This window comes from Lynx canadensis, chromosome D1, assembly GCF_007474595.2.
Source record: "Lynx canadensis isolate LIC74 chromosome D1, mLynCan4.pri.v2, whole genome shotgun sequence".
Taxonomy (NCBI): Eukaryota; Metazoa; Chordata; class Mammalia; order Carnivora; family Felidae; genus Lynx; species Lynx canadensis.
In genome coordinates this window covers 69,943,153-69,967,379 of record NC_044312.2, presented here as the reverse complement: position 1 = coordinate 69,967,379, position 24,227 = coordinate 69,943,153, and the positions used below count along the sequence as shown (strand labels likewise).

At 35.8% G+C, this 24,227-nt stretch overlaps 1 protein-coding gene across 4 annotated transcripts in view; it reads left to right on the top strand.

Annotated features, from left to right (window-relative positions):
- BTBD10 (BTB domain containing 10) overlaps positions 1 to 24,227 on the top strand; it is an 86,526-nt gene that overhangs the window by 6,121 nt on the left and 56,178 nt on the right. For 2 of the 4 annotated variants that reach the window (XM_030330778.1, XM_030330777.2), the window contains exon 2: positions 20,501 to 20,656. The exons of the other annotated variants lie outside the window; for them this stretch is intronic. In XM_030330778.1, coding sequence (XP_030186638.1) covers positions 20,556 to 20,656 — 101 coding nt within the window. In that variant the 5' untranslated portion in view covers positions 20,501 to 20,555. The remainder of the gene's footprint in view (positions 1 to 20,500; positions 20,657 to 24,227) is intronic. 4 annotated transcript variants of the gene reach the window in all.

The following is a 24,227-nucleotide window of genomic DNA, read 5'->3' as shown; positions in this document are numbered from 1 at the left end:
CTTCATCAGTCCCTCCTCCTCTCTCTAGTATAGGAAGTAAAACAGGCACTGTGTAATATGTTTGTTTGTGAGGTGTTGCTGTTTGAGAGTTTTAAAAACATTCTGAAGAATCTGTTGTATATTTGTGGAGATTATGTTTGAAGGGGGAAACATTTTCTGCTTCCTGTTTTTCTGCCATGACTTGTAAAGTAGGAAGTTCTCTTTTGGAAGTAGCTTTCCTCCTTTTTTCTATCTCCTGAGCTGTCTTCCCAAGAAAGCATTAGGTGAAGCTAGAAGGAATTGAGTATGTTTTTGCTCAGTGCCTTTTGGTTCTGTTTCTGGAGCTCCCAATTCTTAGGATGTACATTTTCTGCTTGTGTGTATGGTAGATTTATCTGAGCAGGCTGGGGCCTGAGGAGGGAAAAAGAAATGGAAAGCTACAGATCTAAGTATGCTTAATATATGTTTGAAGTAATAGGAAGCTTTTTTGGCAACTGGTTTTGGCTGTATTTTTATCTTTGTCTGACTCCTGTATTTTGTTTCTTTGTTGGTTATGAACCCACAGTAAGGGGGGAAGAGGTAGTTATTGGTGTTCATTAAGGGAGGAAGAACTGTTTAATAATTTTTTCTCCTTTTGGATAGAGTGTTTATTAGGGTTCAAGTTAACATTGCATTTCTTCTACTGTGGCTTGCTCTGGTTTACTTTGGCATCCTTGAATCACATTTCCTTGCTAAGCAGGTAGCAATCTAAAGCACAGAGATGGAAGACAAGCAATCAGAATTCAGAGATCCTCCCTGAGAGAGGATCAAGAGGTTAGTAAATGTTAGTGGTAGATGATGGGAATACAGTGAGCTGAGTACTTGAAACAGCCCAAACTTGAACATAAACGAATAAAGATTTTATGTAGAATATGTGATCTTATGTCACAGTAGATTGCTGAAGATCAGTAAGATGTTAAAAGATATCTTTGCCATTCAAAGCATCTTTCATTGCCCTTAATAGTTTATATTTTTCTGATTGAAAATGTAAAATATCTGGAACTTGGTGCTTACTTTTATCTTTAATTAGTTGAAATGAGTTATCTATTAATATTTTTGGTCACAAATTGAAATTAACATTTAGTATTTGGCTGAGGATGACAGTCTCATAGTGAATCACTGATTGAAGTACTTTATTAGAAACTGTGCATAACACTTTTCTGAGGCAATTTTAATTATAATCCTACTTTTCTGCTTGTACTGCCCTACTTGGGATCATTTAGATCTGAGTTTAAACACAGATGTTAGCTCTATGAGGTTACTTAACCTCTATGAGCCTTTGTTTCCTCACATGAAAAGTGGAACTAGAACACAATTGCCGTGAGTTTAAGAATGAAATAAAATAAACTTATGTAAAAGTGCTATGTAAATAGTAAAGTGACTATCACTTGTTAGTACGTTTTTCTGTGTTTATGCTTCAAAAATAGCACACATCCATCAGGGTAAATTTACATCTAGCTATCTCTCTTGGGTGGAAACAAGTTCAAATGGCTGTTTACAGCTTTGCTATATGGCTCTTCCACTAGAAATTATAAAGGTGTTTTTTTGTTGTTGTTTTTTATTCTAGTCAGCACTGAACAATAGGAAGCTCTTTTTCTTGCTTTTCGTGTAGGCATCCATTGACTGATGTCTGGAATTCTATGTAATTTGAATGCCAGATGGAATAGTAGCATATAGTAGAGTGAGATGGTTTGGCAATTTAAAAATCATTTATTTGGAATGTCTGGGTGGCTTAGTCGGTCAAGCATCTGTCTCTTGATTTCGGCTCAGGTCATGATCTCAGGGTCAAGAGATCTAGCCCCACATCTGCTCCGTGCTGGGTGTGGAGTCTGCTTAAGATTCTCTCCCTCTGTCTCTCGGCCCGTGTCCCATTTGTGCTCTCTCACTCTCTCAAAAAAAAAAAAAAAAAAAAAAAATTAAAAAATAATCTGTTAGGATACTGTTATCTACTTCTAAAAAAATAAAATCATTTTTACCAATTTGGATTGTTTCCCTTTTGTTTCTTTGATGGTCATTGCTATAGCAGGTGAGTAGAAAATTATTCTACATTTTCTATTTGTAGACTACATTAAATCTCACCTTAAAAATAAGTTTTAGGGGCGCCTGGATGGCTCAGTCGGTTAAGCGTCCGACTTCAGCTCGGGTCACGATCTCACGGTCCGTGAGTTCGAGCCCCGCGTCGGGCTCTGGGCTGATAGCTCAGAGCCTGGATCCTGCTTCCAATTCTGTGTCTCCCTCTCTCTCTGCCTGTCTCCTGTTCGTGCTCTCTCTCTCTCTCTCTCAAAAATAAATAAACATTTTAAAAAAATTAAAAAAAATAATTTTAAAGCTCAGAAACCTCAGAATCTCAATCTGAGATCTCAGATACAAAATTGTACAACAAAGTATTTTGATAATTTTCTTATTCTTAAATGATCATACAAATAGTGCTGAATTATTTTAAAGTTAATTATTTCATTCAGGGCAGCGTGCTTTATACAATGCAGGATTGAATTTGATTTTTCTCACATTTGGAGAGCAAACAACACACTCTGCTCAGCCCTTTTGGTTCCTCATTTGTTAATTGAGACTTTTCTTCAAGACGTTCCTGTAAGATGGTAATTGTGGGGCACTGTTGTTTCCTTCTTATTGAGTAGTCCACATTGAGTTTCTCTTTTAAAAGTGAATGCTGAGTTATTAGTGGTGGAATTATAAAACCATAATGCTGAAAGTACTTGAAATCATTAATACTCTGATTTTTGGAAGAATAAATTGAAATGCAGAATAAATCCTCTTACTTGATTTTGATAAAAGTTATTGTCTGGTAGTGGGAAAGCTGAGACTAGAATACAGATCTGCAGGTCTCCTGATTCTGAGTGATTTATTTCAGTTATCTCCCTAGTGGGATGCATGTACTTCTGGAAGTGTATGAAAAACTTGTTTGTTGTGCCATTTAAAAGAAAAAATAGAACTTCCATTTATATATACTTTACTCAGTCCCTTTTTTAATTTCCATTTTGTGTTTATGTAGTGTATTTATAATACTAGAAAGCAGCATATATGCATTATTTATATACTTGTATGCATATGTTGCTGTTAAATTAGTTGAACTCATAACATTAAGAAAGGGGTAAAAGTGTCATTTTAGAAGAAAAGTGGGGTGACATCTTTCATTGCTTTCATTTGTCATTCATTAGTGACTGATATTTAACAGTAGTCTTGAACACTTGGTTTTGAAATTGTTTTACAATGAGCACTTTGAAAAATTACTTACAAAAGTATATTTTTGGAAGTAATTTCTTTTCGACCACAAAAGTATAATGCAGTGCATGCAATTTGGGACATTTAGCAAAGAGCAAGGAAGAAAATAGCACTGAAATCCCATGACCCAAAGATTATGGCTTCCAGAGTCTGTCGGTCAGTCTGTCTGCCTCTGTCTTTTTACACACGCACACACACATCTATTCTGTATGTAATGACTTAAAAATTTTAAGAAATTAAAAGAAAATTTGAATAATATAACAGATACGTAATTAGATTTAAAAATTAACATTTTTTCCCTCCTCTTTCCTTTCCCCTTCCTCTTATCATAAATGCTTTGATAAACAATATTTGTTAGGATAAAATTTTAAAAGGGTTCTTGTGTCAAAGTGTATGATATCCTACAAGTTTTACAATTTATATTCCCACAAGCTTGAGTAGCCATCTTCTCTATACTTAAGCCATCACTGTTTGTCATTAAATCAACCAGCAAACCTTTGACGATTTGATGGGTTAAAACATCTCAGATTTAACTTGGGTTTCTTATATTACTAGTGAGGTTGAATATTTCTTCTTTTCCCCTTTTTGGCCACTCATATTCTTTTTGTAAATTGCTAGTTCATGAACTTTGCCCATTTTTCCATCATAGTATTCAGGTACTTTAATATGGATATGTAAATATTCTCTAAGATTTTAATTTTTTATTTTGTATGTAAAATCTTTTATAGTTTTCTTTGAGTTTTATATAGTCTAACCAATCCTTCTTGAAGCCTGTGTGCCATCCTAAATCTGATCCCTGATGAAGTTTTTACTAGTTTTTGTTGAGAATATTAGCTTAAATTGACCAGCAGCACATTCCTGTTTCTCATACTAGCAGTCTTTGGCTTGATGGTTTTGTTTTTTTTTTTTCTGAGACTTGGAAAGGCTTAGATACCCCTTCTTTATTCTGAGTCAGATAATTATTCACTTATATTTTCTCCTTGATTTTGTTGTGATTTTATGTTGTACTTTGAAATTTTTAATGTGAAATTTGGAAAGGATCTTCTGCTCAAATAGGTAAGCAGTTAATTTTTTTTAGAACCTGTCTATCTAACCTTGAATCTGTCTGTAATCCAGCTATCTAACTCTTACTGATTTGAAATGCTACCAGTAGCACTTTTTATTTTCTGGGAATAGCATTTTAATTGGTTGTGTATTAAATTTGAGAGACAGTGTATATATATAGTATGTTGGAAAAAACACTGAATTTGACTATAGCGGTATGTATCTGTGTCCTAGCTTATTTATTAGCTATATGACATTAGGCAAATAACATAATCCCTTTAAGCCTAAGCCAGTTTCTCATTTTTTTAGAAAGGCATCACCTTATACAGTAGAAGACATCTCTTGTGTCTTATAGGATTGATATGTGGATTAGCATAGATAATATATGTGAAAATCCAACCTGTTATCCAAGGTTTCCTGAATTAGATGCATCTAGCCCCTGTACCTCCGTCCTACTTGAAAAATCTCAGTAAATATTTTGCTGTAGTTCACTTAATGCTGAAACATATTTAACCTACCACTAGTCTGGTAAACTTCCCAAATGAGGATAGCTTCACCTTTTTCTTCAAGAACCCATTTTGATATGTCTTGGTCATTGCTTACTATTCTAGATGGAGGTAGTTAATAGGACTTGAATGCATTTGAGTGACATAGCAGTCCTTTTCATTGCTACTAAATCTGCACTTACATTTATAATGTGCATCTACTGTTTATTTAAACAAAACCAAAGAAACAAGTGTTGCAATTTAGAACATGCTAATAGTAGGCCTTTTATTTACTTAGAGTATATAAATTAACACACTGTTCAAATATCAAAACTATATTAAAAGAATACTCAAAAACCTTGCTTACATCTGTATTGCTTTCACCCCATTCCCATCTGTCCCTGTAGGTAACCATTTCTATTAGTGTCTTGTTTATCCTTCTAGAGTTCTTTTTGCAAAAATAAACACATGTATATTTGTATTTATGTATAGATATATGTATATATTTGTTCAGAAAAAACAAACAAACTGTATCCTACTTGTTCTTCACTTTTCCCCCCCCATCTAATAATGTATCTTGGATATGATCCATAATTGTACATGGGGATCTCCCTTATTCTTTTTTATAGATGCATAGTAGTTCATTCTGTCGATGTACCAGTTTATTCATTTAGCCTCTTTTGACGCACATTCAGATTGTTTTCAGTTTCGTGCCATTACAAATAATGCCACAGTGAATATATTTTGAATATTTTGTTTAGTATTTGTGGAGTTGTATCTTCAGGCTAGATTTTTACAAGTGAGACTGGTAAACATTTGTATAATTTAGATATTATAAAATTTTTCTCCATGGGGGTTATATTGTTTGTTTTTCATTAGCAGTGTATGAGAATGTAGAGAATATCTGTTTCTCCTCAGTCTTACCAACACAGTTTATGGTCCGATTTGGAGATATTATTTTGCATTTCTCTTATGAGTTAGGTTGAACATACTTTAATAGATTGAATTTACCTTTATTTACCTTTATTTTTTTTACCTTTATTCTGATAATTTCCCATGTCTTTTGAACATTCTCTATTTTTTGTGGGGGAGAGCTGTGGGTTTTTTTCTCTTTTTAAAGAGCTTTTTATATAGTGAAAAGTATTTTTTAAGTTTTGTTATTTCTGCTGCTTTTTGTAGTTCAATGGTGTTTATTTTTATGTAGTCAAATAAGAAAGGCTTTACCTCCTTCCAGATTATAAAGGAAATCACCTATTTTTTTTCTAGTATATGTATGATTTCAGTTTTTATAATAGCTGATCCATTCGGAGTTTATCCTAGTATTTGTGAGGTACGTGTTCAATTTTATGTTTTCCCAAATGTTATTTATCCATTTGTCCCTATACCACTTATTAGTGTCTGTCTTTTCCTCAAGTGATTTGAGAAACCACTTCTTTATCATATATAAAATTTCATCATGTTTTAGGGGTCTATTTCTGGACCTTTTATTCTGTTCTGTTGTTTTGTCTCTATTCATATACCAGTATCACAGACTTTTAGTTTTTGTAATAAGGCTCAATGATCTCTGAATATAAGAAAGTAATTTTATTATTTGTTAAAATTTTTTTTAACGTTTATTTTTGAGAGAGGAAGAGAGAGCTCAAGCCAGGGAGGGGCAGGGGGGGCAGGGACTGAGGATCAGAAGCAGCCTCTGCTGTCAGCACGGAGCCTAACATGGGGCTTGAACTCACAAACAGCAAGATCATAACCCAAAGTCAGATATTTAACCTACTGAGCCACCCAGGAGCCCCGAAAATAATTTTTATTTTATTTATAAGTGGAACATTACCTGTAATATTAAGATACAAAGATATGTATAGTGTGTGTGTGTGCAAGTAATTTGTCTCAAGGCAAATTTTAGATTCCTTAAAATGAAACATTTAGAGGAGAAAACTATTTTGGTGGGGGAGGCTCTGATATTCTGCCTCTAATTGTACTGGCATATATGATAGTTACTAGCCACATACCGCTTTTTAAATTTAGGTTAATTAAAATGGAAAATTAAAAATTTCCTCAGTTGTACATTCTAAGTGCTTAATAGCCACATATGGCTAGTTGCTACTTTTTGTACAGTGTAGACATAAGCCATTTTCATTAAAACACAAAGTTTTGTTGGGTAGCACAACAGTCCAGAACTTGAATATACTTATTATGGCCTTTTCTGGCCTATTGTTGATGGCAGATAAACAAGCAAAAATCTGAAAGGAATAGAAGGTAGCAGGGATAATGAACAGGGCAAAATGGAACAGTATAATAAAGGTTATATGAAGGAAATATATGACTTATTTAAAAAGTCTCAGAAGAAAAAAAGTAGTTTTTAAAGGGTCATGGAGGAAAAAAGAAAACAATTAAGAGTCTTTGTTTAAAGGGTGCTTGTTCTTAGGAGTTGAATGTAATCTCCTTTGATTTAGGCACTTCATCAGCTTATTGGAGATTTGCCTATATTAAATTTTATGTCAAGGTGATTTGTTCAATTAAGATGTTTCCAGTTTTGAATGCAATACTATTTGGTCATCATACAAGAAAAGGAAAAATAGGGACATTTGAACAGAAAACAAAACTTAAAATTTTTTTAGAATATTAAAAAAATCATAGGTCTTTTGTGAGTTTTAAGAATTTAGCACTATAAACAGCATGTAGTTCTTTACAAATGCTATCCATGTAATGCAGGTACTTAGAAAATGCCTAAGATGTGGAAAGATTTTCAAACATTCGTTGATCTGTTTAAGATGGGATAAAACAAATAAACATTTCTTGAAGTGTTAGTGCCTTGACTAAGAAGTCAGCAAAATTTGAATAGAAATTCTATGGGGTGCCTGGGTGGCTCAGTTGGTTGAGCGTCCGGCTTCCGCTCAGGTTTTTTGGTTTTTCAGGTTTTCAGCTCACAGTTTGTGAGTTCGAGCCCCGCATTGGGCTCTGTGCTGACAGCTCAGAGCCTGGAGCCTGTTTCAGATTCTGTGTGTGTGTCTCTCTCTCTCTCTCTCTCTGCTCCTCCCCTGCTAACATTCTATCTCTCTCCCTCTCAAAAACAAATATTAAAAAAAAAGAAATTCTCAGTTTTTAAGAGTCTCTTATGCTTTGATGGGGGGTGGGAGGGAAGGGAGGGTGGGTGATGGGTATTGAGGAGGGCACCTTTTGGGATGAGCACTGGGTGTTGTATGAAACAAATTTGACAATAAATTTCATATATTGAAAAAAAAAAAGAAATTCTATAGAAGTTGTAAAATCAATTACCTCAAAGATTTTATCTCCAAGTAGCCTCTGGAAGATCAGGGGCTGAATGTGAGTTGGCATTGAAAGTTTTACATTTTGGTGGATTAAATAAGGAGGCCTTTTAAATAGCCAAAGAACTTTACTTTTTAATGGAAATTCCATGCAATTTTATTAAATCTGTGAATATCTCTAGCGGTTAGCAAAATGCCTGAAGAAATGTTAAGTACCTAATGAATACATTTTGAACGAAAGCATAAATCATTTAAATTTGATATCATGGAACTAGTTACACAAAATTTAGTCAGACATAATCTAGTATAAAAATAACCTGAATAAACTTCTTAACTTTATTCACTTGCCTTACTTTAACTGTAGCCAATCAGAGAAGGACAAGCCTTGACAATTGAAAGGGCTTCCTTCTGTGAAATTGACCCACAGCTTTAAGGAATATTTTGGGGAAACTTAAGGGTTATTTGATAATATTATTTAAAATGTTTTCAGGGCTATTTCCTATACTTTCCCTCCTTTAACCCCACTTTCTTAGTGTATACCTCCTGAGAGCAAGTATTGGCAATAAAAATTGAATTGTTATAATTTTTGCTCATTTGAGGGTAGGATTCACATGATTGGTGCTCTTTACCATAACTAAAACATGGGTATAATTATATGGTACTATTCTTTTTTAATACAAGCAACTAAGTTAAAGACTGTCCAAAAATCTTCATAATTTATATTTCCCCTTTACTAATAGATTGTGTTAAATGAAATTTCTTTCATCTTAATGTTAAAACATTTTGTAAAAGCTTATATATCAGTTGTACTAAGCTGTGGGGACACACTTGAATCATACTTTCTTCTTGTCCTTAAGGATCTTACAGTTTAATACAAGACACGTGGCAGAAACATTCTACCAGTGCATAATGATGGGGCTTAGCACATGCTACCCCAAAATGTGGTACCTTGGCATATCGATTACTTTAAGCTGAGGGAATGTGAGAAATGGCATGTGTAGGATGGACTTTCTGACCTGTCCCTAAAGCAAGTCAAAAAACCCTCATGAGAGGTATCTTCCTTTATCCAGAGGAAAGGATTATTCTTCTCTCTGAAGATGAAGGGATACAGAGAAGAATCTGAGGAACAGGCAGTTTGCTACACTTAGCTCATACTCTGTCCTGTTATATCTTTCCACAACTTTCCACTCTTCATCACATAAGAACTAAATAAGAACCCTAAGATTAATAATTTCTTCAGGTTTTCATTTCTTTATGAATGCTCCAGTGTCATATAAAATTTACATTAAACAAATCTGTATGCTTTTCTTCTGTTAATCTGTCTTTTGTTACAGGGGTTTCAGTTGAGAACTTCCAAGGGTAGAGGAAAAAGATGTTTTTCCTCTTCTATAATATGTATTGACATATTGTAGAAGCAATCAGAAACAAACAAAAACTACACTTAAGCAAGTAAAATTAAACAGGGAAGATAATTTCTGTAACAGAGCCACCTCCAAATACTTTATTGTAGATAATGCTGTATTACGCAAACAGCATGTGTTATATTCAAATACTATAAGGAATATAGTGAAAAGTCTCATTCCAGCCTTTCTGCAGAGGCAACTTTGTCATAAGTTTTATGTGATATTTATAATGATTTTAAAAACATATGCATGCATGGGTATATATATTTTATTTTATTTATTTATTTATTTTGAACTCACAACCCGAAGATCAAGAGTCACATGCTCTACTGACTGAAACAGCTAGGCACATCGTGTGTGGTTTGCGTATGTATTTTTATTTTTTAATTTAATTAAATTTTTTATTTTTTTAAGTTTATTTTTATTTATTTTGAAAGAGAGAGAGCAAGTGGGGGAGGGCAGAGAGAGGGAGAATCCCAAGCCCCATTGTGGGGCTCAAACTCACAAACTGTGAGATCATGACTTGAGCTGAAGTCAAGAGGCAGATGCTTAACCAACTGAGCCACTCAGGTACCCCTGCATATGAATTTTTAAAACATACTGAGGTACATAATGCACATCTGTACCTTGCTTTTTAGTGTAGCAATGTATCTTGGAATATTTTCCTTATTAGTATACATATTATCTATCTCATTTTTACTGATTGCATGATATTATGCACAGTTTTAACCAGTTTGTTTTTGATGAACATTTAGATTGGTTTCAGGTTTTTGCTGTGACAAATGTGTGAAGTCAAGGAGAGAAAATAGATGTATGCTTTTTGTGTGTATGTGTATGTTAGTATAGTGGTATGTATAATTAGAACAAGGGCTGAGCAGAATCTTAAGCTTTTAGTGTAATACATAGATAGAATATATTGGATAATATGGCAGACAGACTCTGAGGTAGTTCCTCTGATCCCTGCTTGCTGGTGTTCATGCCCTTTAGTGTGAGCAGAATTTGTGATTTCCTTTTAGCCAGAAGAATATGTTAAGGGTAATGAGATGTTCCCTAGTTATAAAACTCCATTTTGCCAGCATGTTTGCTATCTCTCCATCATTAGTTTTGAATCCTACTACTATGAGGAAATGAACTATTACAATCACAGTAAGCTTGGAAGTGGATCCTTCTCTAGTTGAGCCTCCAAATAAGGATCTGGTCATGGTTGACACCTTCATTGTGGCCTTGGCAGAGGACCCAGCTAAACTCTGCCAGATTCCTCACCAGCAGAAACTGAGAAAATAATATGTGTGTTGTAAACCATTGGGTGGGTTTATGGTAATTTGTTATGTAGCAGGGGACTTTTATCTCCAAAAGAGAGAATTTTAAAATTTTAAGCTTCTGGGATACAGCAAGAATGCTATGATAAAAATAACTGAAGGAGTTTTTGCTGAGGTTAGAAACGAGGATGGTTGGTTTGTTCTTCCATGCATTAAAATTTATGGGTAACCTAACAGTGAAATAATTGTTTTCATCTAAGTACTATAGGAATGACATAAGGTTTTGATTTAGATGCTAAAAGTGTTATCGGCAGTTTTGTCTAAAGTGCGTGGTTTTTTGATGACCCTGAAAAGTCTAAGGTATTTTTGATGTTAAGTAGAACAGGGAGGGTCAGTTCCCTGGAGAAATAAAGATAATTGAAAGTGAGTAGAAATCCTATCCCTCCCTAATCATTCATCCCCTGCTCCTGTGTTTTGATTATTTTAGCGTTTTTTGTGGTTTTTTTTTGAACCGGGACATGGATGATACCTGTTTCATCTTTTTATTCCAACCATCTAGCACATTATAGGTGCTCATTAATTGTTGAGCAACTTCCTAGGAATTCTCATTTTCTGTGATCTCAAAAGGCAACTAGAAAGTCATGAATGAGCTAATGAAATATACAAAATTTGCATTCAGTAGTCTATTAGAGAAAGTCAGCAATGTGCCCAGCACTGTGTTACTGTATAAGGTTTCCTGACTCATATTTTTTTAAAGTTTATTTATTTATTTTGAGAGAGAGAGCAAGCGCATGTGCTTGAGCAGGGGATGGGCAGAGAGGGAGAGAGAATGCCAAGCAGGCTCCTTGCTGTCAGCGCAGAGCCTGACTCAGGGCTCAGACTCATGAACTGTGAGATCATGACCTGAGGCAAAATCAGGAGTCAGAGGCTTAGCTGACTGAGCCACCCAGGTGCTCCCTGACTCATCTATTTTTTATAACAATTTGATTGGAAGTTATAAGTAATAGAGAAAATAATGGTAATGAGAATTATGTTATTTTTTCACATTTAAGGAAATTGAGGACTTGGAGGTTAAGAAGCTTCTACAAAGTCGTACGACTAGTTGTTCTGATTCCAAAATCTTTTTGTCTTAGTCACTTAGTATTGTGGCAGAAGTAGAAAGGTTCCCACCGGTTTTCATTATCAAAAGTTATGTGTGTCATTATGGCAGTGAGCAGTGGGAAGATAGCTATAAGTATCCTTGATGGTAATGGGGACAATATGATTTAGGTTTTTTTTTTTTTTTTTTTTTTTATTTTTTTTTTTTTCAACGTTTATTTATTTTTGGGCCAGAGAGAGACAGAGCATGAACGGGGGAGGGGCAAAGAGAGAGGGAGACACAGAATCGGAAGCAGGCTCCAGGCTCTGGGCCATCATCAGCCCAGAGCCCGACACGGGGCTCGAACTCACAGACCGCGAGATCGTGACCTGGCTGAAGTCGGACGCTTAACCGACTGCGCCACCCAGGCGCCCCTGATTTAGGTTTTTTTATTAAAACTTGGTTTAAATATGTCGTGCTGATATGTTTGATAATTATAAGTATTAAACATCTCTGCTAATTTTTTCACTTTCTTTTTGAATTTCTTTGTAAATTTACATCCAACAAAATTCTCTTTCTGGTGTACAGGTCTTATGAATTTTGACAAAGGCATACAGTTGCATAACTACCACCACCACAATCCAGATATAGAATAGTTCCATCACCCCCCCCCCCCCCCCAAAATTAACTTGTGCTGTCCCTGTGTAGTTCCCCAAGCCCTGGGGGGAACAGGCCCTGGCTGTTCTGTTCTATATCCCTGTCTTCTCAAGAATGTTATAGAAATGGAATCATCTGGTATGGAACCTTTGAGTCTGGTTTCTTTAGCTTACCATAACACTTTTGAGATTCCATTTTGTTGAGTGTATCAGTAGTAACTCTAATTACTTACACGTTGTATTGTTAGATGCTTTCCCACCTGTGTTTACAGATAACATCCAGTCTTTGTTTCTCTATAGTCTATGGATTGGATAATTTCTACTGATCTGTTTTCAAGTTCCCTTATTTTTTTCCTCATCTTGTGTGCTGTTTTGCCCATCTAATGAAATTTTCATTTTAGTTATTCTTTCCAGCTACAGCTGAAGTTTTCATTTTTTGATAATTTTCATTTCTTTATTGAGAATCCCTTTCTGCCATTCATCAAGACTACCTTCTTATTGTAATTCTTTGAATATATTCCTTTAATTGTTTAAATATGTGGTTTGAAGTCATTCACTAAATCCTATATCTGGGCCTACCTGGAGTCACTTTCTATTGATTGCTGTTTTGCTTTCTTATTTCTTTGCATCGCATAATTTTTGGCAGAAACCAGGGTATTGATTATAATGTTCTTATGAGTATTGTTGTTTTGTTCTAGTGGACCATTAAGTTGCCTGGACTCCATCGCAAACATTGTTTCCCAAGCAGTGTATACCATCTGATATCTGTGCTTAGTTCTTACTTCTTCCAGCTACTTGGTTTTTAGTATGGTCTCCTGGGGAGTGAGTGGAGGAAAGTGCTCCCGCCACCTGTGTAATTTGGTGATCAGCCAAAAATTTGGGCCTAGATTACGTTCACATTTTGGAGCTCACCCTCCCTGTACTTCCTCTACTTTTGGATATTCCCTTTTAATTTCTAGCTTCTCTGACTCTGGTGGTTTCTGTCCTCTGACACTCTTAAGCCAATAAGGGTTTCAGCTTTCTGCTGCTTGGGCTGTGTATGGTCGGGCCTGCACTCAGTTTAAAAAGCATCAAACTCCTAGATCTTAGGCCGGGCAGCTTTCAAGGGTAAATTCCTCTGTAGTCTACCACAGAGGGCCTGGAGTCTCTCCTCCATGCATGTGTAATTTAGCCTAGTAGAATTTATGTTTAGATTTTGGGTCATACCTCTGTGTGGTTCTTTCCCTTCCAGTATGTCTGACTTAAATTTCCAGCTGCACTTCTAGTTCTGAACTGTTTTCTCTACTACTTTGAGTTGTATGGCTGGCTGGTTTCCTTCACCATATTTCTAGGGGATTGGGAAGGGCACTCAGCATAAGAACTTCATCTGAACACAAAATTCTGTTGCCTTTCAGAATATGCTCTTCTTTCACTACTTTATGCTTTGGGATATTTGCCAGTGCTTTTTTTTTTTTTTTTTTAATTTTTTTTCAACGTTTTTTATTTATTTTTGGGACAGAGAGAGACAGAGCATGAACGGGGAAGGGGCAGAGAGAGAGGGAGACACAGAATCGGAAGCAGGCTCCAGGCTCCGAGCCATCAGCCCAGAGCCCGACGCGGGGCTCGAACTCACGGACCGCGAGATCGTGACCTGGCTGAAGTCGGACGCTTAACCGACTGCACCACCCAGGCGCCCCTTGCCAGTGCTTTTAAACAGTAGTTTTAAAAATATTTTATCCAGGTTTACAGGGGGCCTGGGTGGCTCAATTGGTTAGGCGGCTGAATTCGGCTCATGTCACCATCTCACGGTTTGTGGGTTTGAGCCCCTCCTCGGGCTCTGTGCTGACAGCTCAGAGCCTGGAGCCTGCTTCGGATTCTGTGTCTCCCTTTCTCTCTGCCCCTCCCCTGCTGGGACTCACACACACACACTCTCTCTCTCTCTCTCTCTCTCTCTCTCAAAAATAAACATTAAAAAAGTATTTTATCGATGTTTAAATCATTGTTATCTGTAGGAGGCTCACATGATTGCTTAACTTGGCTGCCTGTACAGGTTTCTTTTCACCCCTCTGGTTTACTTTTCTTTTAAAAGTTGCTTCTAGGGGCATCTGGATGGCTCAGTCAGTTAAGTGTTGACTCTTGATCTCAGCTCAGGTCATGATCTCAGGGTTCCTGAGATTGAGCCCCATGTTGGGCTCTGTGCTGACAACGCAGAGCCGGCTTGGGATTCTCTCTCTCCCTCTCTTTGCCCCTCCCTGCCTCTCAAAATAAACTTTTAAAAAGTTGCTCTCACCTGTTGTTTTTATTATTTTTTAAGTTTATTTATTTTGAGAAAAAGCAGAAGGGACAGGGAGAGGGAGAGAGAGAATCCCATCAGGCTCCACACTGTCAGTGCTGAGCCCGACAGGGGGCTCAAACTCACAAAGTGTGAGACCATGACCTGAGCTGAAATCAAGAGTCTGAGGCTTAACAGACTGAGCCAGCCAGGCAACCCCCTCCTCCCAGCCTGTCCTTTTTCTTTCACAATTATCTGTAGGAGTATTCATTTTCTCTAACCTCTCCAATTATTGATGTAGTTAAAATATCCTCTGGATACTTGCCTTTCTTTGCAGCCAAAGGCAGTCATGTCTTGGCTCTTCAGGCTGGTATCACTGTGTGATTTTATTCTTTTCATTGTTTTTCCTCTTACTTATCAGGTCTTTCTCTCCAGTAACCACCACACTTGAATTACTTTGTTTGCAAAGTTTGAGAGATAAAAACAATTTTCTGTTAATAGAAAAGTTCTCATATAATGACACTATTCAGAATGAGATCCCAGTAGGATGAACAAAGCCACAGGATGGCTGAAGTTTAAAAAAAGACATCTGCTGGCTGTAGGGAACAAATGTTATGAATTTCTGTATACCTAGCTTAGTATGTTAGAAAGAACATGGGCTTGGGACACCTGGGTGGCCCAGTTGATTACTCATGGACTCTTGATTTTGACTCAGGTCATGATCTGGTTGGTGAGTTTGAGCCCGCATTGGGCTCTGCACTGACAAAAGCCTGCTTGAGATGCCCTCTCCCTCTCTCTCTGCCCCTGCCCTTCTTGTGCATGTGCCCTCCCTCCATCTCTCTCTCTCTCAAAAAGAAAATAAAATAAACAAAAAAAAAAGAACATGGGCTTTCTGTTAGACTGGGATTCTAATGTTAGCTCTAAGATCTTTTCATCTATAAAACATGATTATAATATTAGCTTGTTTTGAGCTTTAAATAGGAGAAAATTAAACTTCCTAGCCCACTGATACACAACATAGGACAGAATAAAGTCTCCATGTACTATCCTTTTTTCAAACAAAACAAAACAAAACAAAACTTTTCTATGAATCATTGCCATTAATTAATACTACCTGGAAATAGTATCCCAAAGACCACTTATTTATGTTATTATAGTCTTGAAGATTCTGTTCCCCCACACCCCCTTTTTAAATAGTAATATCCAAGAGAAGAGAAGTAATTGAATTGCCTTTTTCCTAGTTGACTTTTGACAGTCTCCTGAATGCATGTCTCTAGCCAATTGGCCTAGTTGTTCCTCCCTCTGCACAGATTATATCTAAATTATTTAGAATTTAGATTATTTCTTGTCATAGGCTCTGGGTCTGGAGTTTTCTCTTGTCCAGCAAGAGAGTGGACGCAAAATTGAAATGCAAGAGAGGCTAATGTCTGGGAGGAGACAGGAGCCCCTAGTAAGGGTCCTTGCTCTGACCCTTGCTCCATTTTTATTAGGATCAGAATGGGTGTGCACAAGGATACAGTGAAACTGTGGACATTAACTCATGGGCGTGGGGAAAAGAGGTTTTGAAGATATGCAGTGTTAGGGGTTTGGGTCAGTACAAAACAAAATTCTGGTGCTGGGCGGGAGGTTGTATACAGCAGACAGGAGGCGCTGCCACCTCTGTTTACCTAAACTGGCCAAGAGGACAAGAAAGACGAAGCATGCTACCTCAGGGTCAACAAGGCACCTTTCTTTTGCTAATTAGTTCCACTCAGGGCAACTTCTGCTCGCTGTTTTCCATAGTTCTGTTTACCTGTTTACCTATTTTGGTCCTTCCTTCCTGTGAAAGCAGCTTTCTGCTATTTTACTAAGTTGGGTGGCATTTCAGCCCTGAACACCTAATCTTGTTTACCTCATTTTTGATGCTTTCATCCTGAGGCTTTTCTATTCCTATATCTTTGTCCTGTACTGAGAGCCTATGCCCTGTTTACCTAATCTTGTTTACCCAAACTTGGGTGTGTTCATCCTGTGGCTTTCTAATTCTTTATGCCTTGTTAACCCATCAGTGCAGTCTTAGGGAATTCCTAAGTTTATTCCCCACAATTTCTGTCATGCCTAAAAAAGCAATGAACTGTGACATGTTTTCTAAGAACTTTGTTTCTAGTAGTCCAGTAATTATGTTTTTGATGATTACAAGATCCATACAATAATAAACTTTAGTTTGCCTTGTATGAAGTATACACTGAGGAGCCAAAAGTCCTCTATTTTAAAGGATCTTTTTATGGTAAGGAGTTTAGGTCAGGACATGGAGAGTCATTAAAAGTTCTTAGATAATTTTGATTACAGTGCAGCTAGTATAGACTGAGTGGTGATAAAGAGGTCAACCAAAATCCTTACTGATACATGTTAAGGATTCAGTTGAAGGCAGCAGCCTTACGAATGAAAAGGGAGAGGAGTCAAAATTTTGAAGTAGACTTGATGTTGGGAAATGAGAAATCAAGGATGACTTCGGAGTTCTTGAGTTAGTGAATAGAGATGACATTAGCTGATGTGGGAGGCCAAGATAGAGCCTGGCATTGTTGAATTTGGGGTGCTTATTGAAGAATTTATATAGAGATAATGAAAACAGTGTATGTAGTATGTAAAACCTGGTGTTCTCAAGGGTTTGGTCCTCATGGTTTTTTTGTCCGCTGTCTCCCTGGACCCAGCAAATGAAGATGGAATCCTAAAGAACACCCAAGTTTTAATGGAGATGAAGAATTGGGGTAATGGTGTAAGAACTATGCAGGTAGGAGAGAGACACAGGAGTAAGTGGTATGTGGAGCCATCAACTGAGGCTTTTTTCCTTTACTAGGGTGAGATTTGGAGCACAGGAACAATGCCCAACTTGATTTAGCATCTTATAAATAGCTTGGCGTATCATATTTGGTGTTCAGTAAGTCCTTGAATGAATGAATGAATGAATGAATGAAATGAAATGAAATAAAATATAATGTCACTGATGCAGAGATTGATTAAAATAGAAGAGATTATTACACATTTCAAACTAGTATATGTGTGTCATTTACCTTTTATCTATTTGTAGTCTTGTTTATAGCTTATTGATAATATTTGAAAGTATGCCAGCACATGTAGGCAAATACAGGCATGTTTTTTCCAGATATCGCAGTTTGAATTTCCCTTGTTTTTAGCCTGTTCGTAGTCTTGACTATTGGGAGTAAGGATTGGGAAGAAATCTTTCACATGGTGATACCCAAGTTTTATTGACAAATGTAAATATGATTTTTCAGTTGACCTTTTTGATAACTTTCATCTGAAATTCTTTACTTTCTTGTGTCTGGCTGTAAAATACATGCTTCTTAATTTTCATAGATTGATTAGTAAGACCTACTGGTATTTCCCATCTGCTACCTACATGCTACCCACTGTAAAATGTTGGAAAATGTAGATCTGAATTTGCCTTATATAGTCTTTGAGGTTCTGTTTTTTAGTCACTTTCTCTATCATTCTTCCCCCAGTGGACATCTTTGGGTATCCAGAGGGGTGTGTCTTATAGTTAAATGTCAGGAGGAGATAAAACGCTCTTGTAAAGAAATATTAATGCCTGAAATAGCTTATTGGAAGACCTCTAAAGTAAGGAAAAAATTCTAAATCTCATTCTACACAACCTACTAAGCCTCTCTATGTCTTTATTTTTCCTTTTTATTTTTCTCGATACTCGTTACCACCTTTTTCTGACTTTTTCCTTTGTCTGATTTGTTCTTTCTTACCCTTCTCTTCTGCCTCATCTCTCCTGTACAGATAAGTAGATACAATATCAAATTGAAGTTTAAAGAGTTTCTTTTTTAGTAAATACATTTTTATAATTAAAAACTGAAGTGAGATTGAAATTTTTTTTCAAAATAATTTTATAGTTTTTATGTTCCTCTGGTATCTGATTGATTTTTAATTATTCACTGATCCTTAAAGAAACAGGTTTCCTTTTCCAGGAGCATTCAGCATATAAACTGTGTGGCATTTACTTAGCAATTTGAATTAGCCATTGTACAATTCTCTGACTTTGCGTTTTCTATTATTTTTTTAAGTTTATTTAAGTAATCTCTACACCCAGTGTGGGGCTTGAACTCACAACCCTGAGATCAAGAGTTCTGACTGAGCCAGCCAGGTGCCCTCCTTTTCTGTTATTTTAATTTCACTCCTTGATCTACCTACTTGTTTACATATTTATTATATTAAAGTGTCCACTTATTGTAAGATTTCAATTGTTTTTGAAAAGAAAGTATTAATTAACTATGAAGAAAAAATTATCAAATAGCAAAAACAGTTTCTCTAAAGTGGAAATCTATATTTTTTAACCTTTTATTTTTTATGGAAGTAATTCTTTTTTATGAGTTCTGAGGTAGATTCAAAATTTGAATGAATTTACCTTGGGCATTTTTTATGAGATTGTACTGGAATTTTTTTTAAATTTTTTCTTTTTTAATCTTTATTTTTGAGAGAGAGGGAGGGAGGGAGGGGTGGACAGAGAGAGAGACACACACAGAATCTGAAGCAGGCTCCAGGCTCTGAGCTGTCAGCACAGAGCCTGATGCGGGGCTTGAGCTCATGAACTGTGAGATCATGACCTGAGCTGAAGTCGGACACGTAACCGACTGAGCCAACCAAGCCACCCCTATTGTATTGGAATTTTTTATAAAAGTAAGGTATAGTATTTTTCCAAATCTGGATTCCTTTTGATGTTTATGTACAACTCCCCTCACTTCCCTCTATCAAATCCATCTTGGAAAAGTGCATAGGAAGCATGTAGGAGTGGGTGTCAGGAAACCTCTGTTCTGGTCCAAATTCTATAACTTTGTTCTGGATTGTCTAACCTCATTTAGTTGTGTGTGTGTGGTTTGTTTGTTTGTTTTTGATGTTTGGAGACTCTGAAAGTCAAATTTGATTATATCCAAACAAAATACTCCTGCTTGAACATTTATCAAGATCAAGACTTCATTCCATATAATAAATTCTCATTATTCTTTATAATCCTGCCATTTACCGACATTGTGACCTTTGGCAAAGTTACTAAACTACTGAGACCATTTTCTGTTCCGTTTATGATAATAATGCCCACCTTGTAAGGTAAAAGTTAAATTGGATAGTGAATATACTTTAAAGTACTTAGCTCAGGTGTTCTGTAAAGCTATTGTTAATTTTCTTATAATTTAATGACTTTAGTAGAAAAAACAGTCACAAGTCTCGCATGTGAAAAGGCATGAAATGTATGAATCACATCAATACTGTATTTTTGTGGTAATTACAATGTAAGGAAACATCACGGTGTTTACATACTTTTATTTTAGAGCCCACACTAAATTTCTACAGGGGCTCTTAAAGAAATAACAGCTTTGTTATTTGGTTTTACTAGATGCTTTGTTAAGCATTTTAAAACTTTTAGTAATTAAGAAATGTATTCCAGGTGAAATTTTGTCCAAAAGAATCATTTTGTGGAATTGCTTTGCTTTTTTTGGTTCTATATTAATGTTTGGAAACTTGAGGTACCCAGAGGGCAGTTAAGTGTATTTGCTAAGTATAAATAACACACCATTAAACTGTTGCATAGGGGTAAGCAGATTTAATAGACGAATCAGATGAAAAGTACCTAAAAAGACTTATGGTGTTTGTTTTAATCCCATTTGTGGCAGTTTGTATGTCTGATATTTTATAATCCTGTTCATCACTTTAAAAATCTGTCACAGTAGTGTCAGAAAGCATGTAAAATTGTTGACTATTTTATTCTGCGTGGACCAGATTTAAAGGTCAACACTACTCTTTCACGTAGGTTATGGGTGCTACATATGCTTTCAGAGCAGTAGTGTGAGGAAGCTTGAAGTGGGATGGCAGGACGGCCTCATCCTTATGACAGTAACTCCAGTGATCCAGAGAATTGGGATCGGAAATTGCATAGTAGACCTCGTAAACTTTATAAACATTCAAGGTAGGTAGAAAATATGTATTTCACATATCAAAGCTCTGATAAAATTGACCTTTATAAAGAACCAAACTGCATTTGGTTGTGGCAAGTCCTGCAGGGGTTAGGGGCTGGTTTACAAAGAATTATGTTTGCATTCCTCCTTAAAAAACTTGTACAGAAGCATTTCTTTCCTTTTAATTTTCTTTTATTTGTATTTATAATCTTATATTTGTATTTATTTGAATTTTTGTTTCTAAGTAATGTTAAAATCTCCTTAGTGATCCTGTGAATAAATGCTATAATTAATTTAACTGTGAACCCTGGCAAGACAGGTTAGTTCTTTGTATTTAAAACTCTCTAGTTGAAATTTATTTTGTGTTCTAAGTATATTGTCTGTGTAGATTATATATAATAATTTACAGGCTATGTCATATTTTGTTGTCATCTCGATACTAATGGGAAAATCAGTCTTTCTGCAATGACTCTACAGGTTCATTTAAAGTTTGATGCATTGAATGAAATTCATTTCAAAAATTTCGGCCCATTTATATATTATATGTAAGGCTTTCATTTTGTGCTGTGCAGCTTAATGAGGAATACTTCATTTAGAACACTTCATTATCTGATAATTTACTGTGTTAATTGGCAGCTCATAAACCTCACATGTTGCAGGTATGTAAGCATGTTTTCCTATAGAGTATTGTGCTTTGTGAATATTTACTTAGGGAATATTAACAGGCATTTAACTTACTTGAATGTAAAATTCTAATCTGATAACTGTTAGTAGTTTTCATGACAATGCCATGATATTGAAATCCTGTTTGAAATTTTTTTTTTGAAATCCTTTTTGTAATTTTAAAGAAATAATCCAGGTACTTTTAAACCATATGCTGTAGCTAGAAAATATGAGAAATCGGTACTTTTTAAAAAAATCTCCTGACAAGATGTCTGTCTTTATTGTGGACTTTTAATGTGGTGAGGTCTTGAGTGAAAAAGTTAAGTTGACTTATTAATTTATAAGGGCACAGCAATGGTATGAGTGTTTTTTGCTTTGTTTTTTTTGGGTGTGTGTGTGTTTGGGTGTGTGTGTGTATGTGTGTGTGCTTCAACCGGTGCTCTAGTACTTTTTCTTTATCCTGCTTATATGGATAATTATTTTGTCTTTGAGATTAAAGAGAAATTAGTTTTATCTCATTAAGTGTGGACTATTTATATCTGCTATGTTGTATACATTTTCCAGGTGAATTCTATGTTATCCTTTCTAGTTCTTAATATTTTTTTACTAACGTACAGTACTACATTATATGTGAAATGGTGACTTCACACATAGGTAAAAATAAGCTATTGTTTATTTTATAAAAGGTGCATGCATACAATGAGGAAAATTTATAAAAACTAACAGTATTTTTTTTTCATTCCTGTATCTCAGTGATAAATATCATAGCTCTTCTTGATAGCTATAGCATCAGTAAATTTTTGATGCTTTTTTTCACATAGACTGCATCAATATTGGTTGTTTCAGTGAAAACTATTAAAGAGAAATAGAAAAAAAATACCAATACATTATTTGTTTTAAATGAAAAGACCGTGAACTCCTTTGGGCTTATTTTAACCACATTTATGGAAATTCTGCCCAAGGGAAAATAGCTTACTTTTAGAGACCTCTTGATCTTATACACTTAGGAACATATGACTAGGATACTTTAAAAATGTATACAATTTGACTTTTTAAAAATGGCATTTTTTTGGAATCGATATTAAATTAATTGGGAGATTTTAAAAACTAACAATCAGCGAATATTAGATGTTAAGAACTTGTACTCATTGCAGGAGAGATTCAGAAGTTTGTCAGGGTTCAGCTTGCCTGGGTGGCTCAGTTGGTTAAGCAACTGACTCTTGATTTCTGCTCAGGTCCTGAGTTCGTGGTTTGTGAGATCAAGCCCCGTGTTGGGCTCTGTGCTGATAGCACAGAGCCTGTTTGGGATTCTCTTTCTCCCTCTCTCTGCCCCTCCACATGCATGTGTGTGCATGCACTCTCTCTCAAAATAAATAAAATGAACTTAAAAAAAAAACTTTGTCAGGGTACCAGCATGGAATGCTTTAATATCCACACGTGGAACAATTAGAGGACAACAGGGCACCGAACTGTGGTAGTGAGTTGTAGTAAAATAAGAGTTCAGAGAAGGGTTCAGTATCAACTTGAGTGGGTAAAAATGACGCTTGAACTAATCTTTGGATGATTAGGTAGATGGAGGACATTCCTGCCAGGGACTTTCTGTAGGTAACTGTGACTAGATTGGAAGGTGGAGCTCTATGAATAGTAAGTATTACCGTCCCCATTTGACAGATGAAAAAAAAAATGATGTTAATAAACTTGCTCAAGACCATCCAAATTCTAAATGGCAAAGTTAAAATTTATAACCAAGTTTCTCATTCTTTTTATTTTTAAAAATGTTGATAACTTATTATGGTACATTTTAAATATATGCAAAGTAGAGAAAACGGGTATAATAAACTCCTCTGTACATATCTCTCAACTTCAGGTTGTATCAACTCATGACCAGTTGGGTTTCATTTATGCTTCTACCTACTCTCATCCTTTTTTTTTTTTTTTTTTAATCTTTTGTATTTTATTTAGGGATATTTAAGTGAAAGAAAGCCAGATTAAACACTGGTTAAAGTTAGAGGTTTGTTTTTCTTTTATGTAAGTTCACAAGTAGGCAATACTTGATGTGGATTTAGTGGCTTAAGTATATTAGGATCAAAAATCTCTGATATTCTTTGTTTTTTCTCATGATTGCAAGATGGCTCCAGCCATCATGTCCACCTTCCAGACAAGAATGAGGGAGAAGGGAGAAGGGGGCAATGGGAAAGGGGTTTCATTTGTATTAGGAAATTAAAATTTTCAGAAATTTCTAGCAGGCAGGCATCTACTTATAAATCGTTGGCTAGAACTATGTCATATGGTCATCTCTGGATCATAGAGGCTAAGAAATATAGATGGTCATGTTGCCACCTGAAACTGACTTGGGGATTTAAATTTATAAAAAGTAAATGTCTTAGTCTGTTCATGCTGCTATAAGAGAATACTGTAGATCAAGTGACTTATAAACAACAAATTTATTTCATTATGGTTCTGGAGGCTAGGAAGTCCAAGATTAGGGTGCTGGCACATTTGATATCTAATAAGGGCTCCCTTCCTGGTTCAGACAACTCTCTTTTTGCTGTGTCCTCACATGGTAGAAGGGGCTAGGAATCCTCTGGGGTCTTTTTTATAAAGTACGAATCCAATTCATGAGGGCTTTGTCCTCAACCTATTTACCTCCTTACCTCCAAATACTATCACATTGGGGGAATACATTTCAATACGTGAATTGGGGGGGGGGGGGCACAAACCTTCAGTCTTTAGCAGCAAAGAAATGAGCATTCCTTATTTCTTAGTGATTCAGTTTTTACACATAATTTAAAAAGTTGTCTTGTTTAAACTTATATTTTGTTCTATTCCCATTTTGGAATTGCATGCATTTTTCAGTCTTTTTTTCTCCCCCACCTTTACTGGCAAGTGTAAAAATAAATTTCTTGAATTCTAAAAGTA